Genomic DNA, 2,500 nt, shown 5'->3' with positions numbered 1-2,500 from the left:
GGTTTTTGACCAGAAGTTTGGCGAGTTTGACATTTTTGGCCTCGTACACACAGTGAAACAGTTCCAGTAACCTGCTGGGGATCAGCTCACCCGGCTTCAGATTCTCCAGATGGACTTCCACTGCTTTTCTCTTTGGCTGGAGGTCAGCATTGTTTTGGAAAACCCTACAGCAAGGAGGAGAGTTTTTCTGGAAGAGTAATCCCATTGTGAACTGCTGAAGCAGGTTCTGCCATTCTCCCTGAAACTTCTTCTTCCGTTGGTGGAGTGTGGTCTGTGCCAGCAGTGTTTTATCGTTCAACTCTCTGGAATGCACCAAAAACAAAGCACTCAGAAGGTTCTGCACAAAAAGATTAGCAAAATAAGTCACCTTGCTGTTGCTCTGTTCTACGTTTAGCGAATGCGTCATGAGTATCCCGGAGCTCAGACCGTAGTCTAGCAAGTTTTGGTTTTGATTTTGGTCTAAAAGGGAGTTTTGAGTCTTAAATCCATCCCATGCTACGTTGCACAACTTCACGAAATCCTGTCTGGATCCCTGAAGGTCATCGTTCGGCTCAAGACACCGGCTAAGCACTCTTTGGTATAAATCCGTAAGAGTCGAAGGTAAACCGCTGCTCGTCTGATGCTTCGCCAAAAAGCATGTAAGGCGACACAGCAAAGGGTTCGAGCATAAGCTGAAAATGTACTTCTGTTTTTTTATTTTTTTTAGTGTATCCTCTTTCTCTGATTCGTCCGCAAAATAGTTTGACACGTACGTTTCTATGTCCTTCGGAGAAAAGCAACATATCTCCAAGATCCGGTCTACTTTACGCAGAAGCTGGTTCAAGACGTCTTTGGGTCGGGTGACGATTAAAACCGTGCAACCTGACAGGATCCTTTTTTGGAACAAACCGGAAAACAGCTGCCTGACACTGTAGTTTCCATCCGTGGGCGAGGTAGCAGGTGACTGAAGGAGCCCTTCGAGGTCCTTCAATTCATCGAAACTGTCGAAGACTACGAGGACGTTCTCCGGGAAGGCGAGGACGTGTTTGAAGACGGCTTCTGGATCGTCACACCGAGGACACGTGGACGAGTCGAGAAGCAAACTCTTCAAACTGAAGCAGGTCTGAGTCAGATCGAGAACCTTGCAATTTAGTAAAAAGATAAACTGGAACTGTTGAAGGCCACCGCTGGACCAGTCCAAGGCCAAGCGCTGGATTAAAGTGCTTTTTCCCATGCCGGCTTTCCCGAGGACGGTGATTAGGTGTTTGTTGTTGGACCCACAGTTCTGGAAAACATGGCTCCTGTGCATCATACCTTTCGTCCGCTCGGAGTCACTGAGCACCACGAGTTCCTTCTCCAGACATTTGTTTGCGTTCTTGCCGGTCCTGATAATAAGCTTCCTCTGCACCAGCGGCGTGTCTATGTAGTGCGATTCCATGCTCATTCCTTCTTGCATCACGCTGCACGTTTCTCCGAGGTGGGATTTAAAACGCTTGATAAAGTTTTGAACATTTTCTGTGCAAGAAAAAAAGATATTTAGGTATTTAGATACGAGCTTTAAACGATCGTTCGGACACAGGATAAACCTAGTAACTTTATCTGGCCTTACCTGGTATCACTGGCATCTTCTTGATGTCCTGGGTTGCAGGAAGATGCTCCTTGGTGGGTGGTTTTTCTGCGAGGTCACAAAATCGGACAAAACAAAAGAAACGGTTTTACAAAAACAGCCAGTATGTGACCAGGCACTGAAGTACTGAGTATATACACTGATATATAAACAAAGGCAAGAACAGTAAATCACCTTCTGAGGGTGAAACAGGAGCCGATTGGGACGGAGACCGACTCCGACTCGCACTGTCCGATAACGAGCTTGCAGGTTGGATGAACATGCTGAGCTCTAAAGGAGCCACTGTACCGTCCACTGAAGAAGCCCAAGAAGGACATTTGATAGTTAATACACATATAAAAAATTCCTATCATTCTTCTGAACATGTAAATGCTGGTGTCACTTCAACTGAACCAGTCCCGAAGTATCCCAAAGTCCGGTATTAAATCTGACCTGAAATTCTGCAGATTTCTCTTCCTGACCCTTCACCTGACATCAGCTGATACGTCATGGTTGCACAAATCTAATAGCTTGCAAAAGTTCTGATTCCTAGCACTTCACTTAGGAACTGTCGTCTTATCATAAAGCTTCCAGTCAATCTGTCGTTTTCTTGAGGTTCCATCAGAAACTCTAAAGCCAACCTTTGTAGTCGTTGGAAGACCAGGCTAAGGACATCTGACAAGCTCCAACCTCTATGACAATCTGGTTTGGGGTGGGCAGTGGGCAGCTATTTATGCTGCGGCACCCGGAGAGCAGTTGGAGGGGTTCGGTACCTTGCTCAAAGGCACCTCAGTCGTGGCATTGCCGGCCCGAGACCCGCAACCTTATGGTGAGGAGTCAAACTCTCTAACCATTAGGCCACGACTTCCCCCATATACCAGGACTTGCTCCATACAGATCCAGGAGACTATAAGT

The 2,500-nt window shown here is 46.6% G+C and overlaps 1 protein-coding gene across 2 annotated transcripts in view; it reads right to left on the bottom strand.

The window, feature by feature from the left end:
• Nucleotides 1–2,500, bottom strand: part of ciita (class II, major histocompatibility complex, transactivator) — a 13,661-nt gene that overhangs the window by 4,967 nt on the left and 6,194 nt on the right. For both annotated transcript variants that reach the window (XM_027156876.2, XM_027156877.2), the window contains exons 10-12: nucleotides 1,781–1,900; nucleotides 1,589–1,654; nucleotides 1–1,494 (exon numbers count right to left, since the gene is read on the bottom strand). The exon at nucleotides 1–1,494 is cut by the window's left edge and continues 181 nt beyond it. In XM_027156876.2, coding sequence (XP_027012677.2) covers nucleotides 1–1,494; nucleotides 1,589–1,654; nucleotides 1,781–1,900 — 1,680 coding nt within the window. The remainder of the gene's footprint in view (nucleotides 1,495–1,588; nucleotides 1,655–1,780; nucleotides 1,901–2,500) is intronic.

Source organism: Tachysurus fulvidraco, chromosome 15 (assembly GCF_022655615.1).
Source record: "Tachysurus fulvidraco isolate hzauxx_2018 chromosome 15, HZAU_PFXX_2.0, whole genome shotgun sequence".
NCBI lineage: Eukaryota > Metazoa > Chordata > Actinopteri > Siluriformes > Bagridae > Tachysurus > Tachysurus fulvidraco.
Note: the sequence above shows the minus strand (reverse complement) of the source record. Positions and strands in the feature narration are given on the sequence as shown.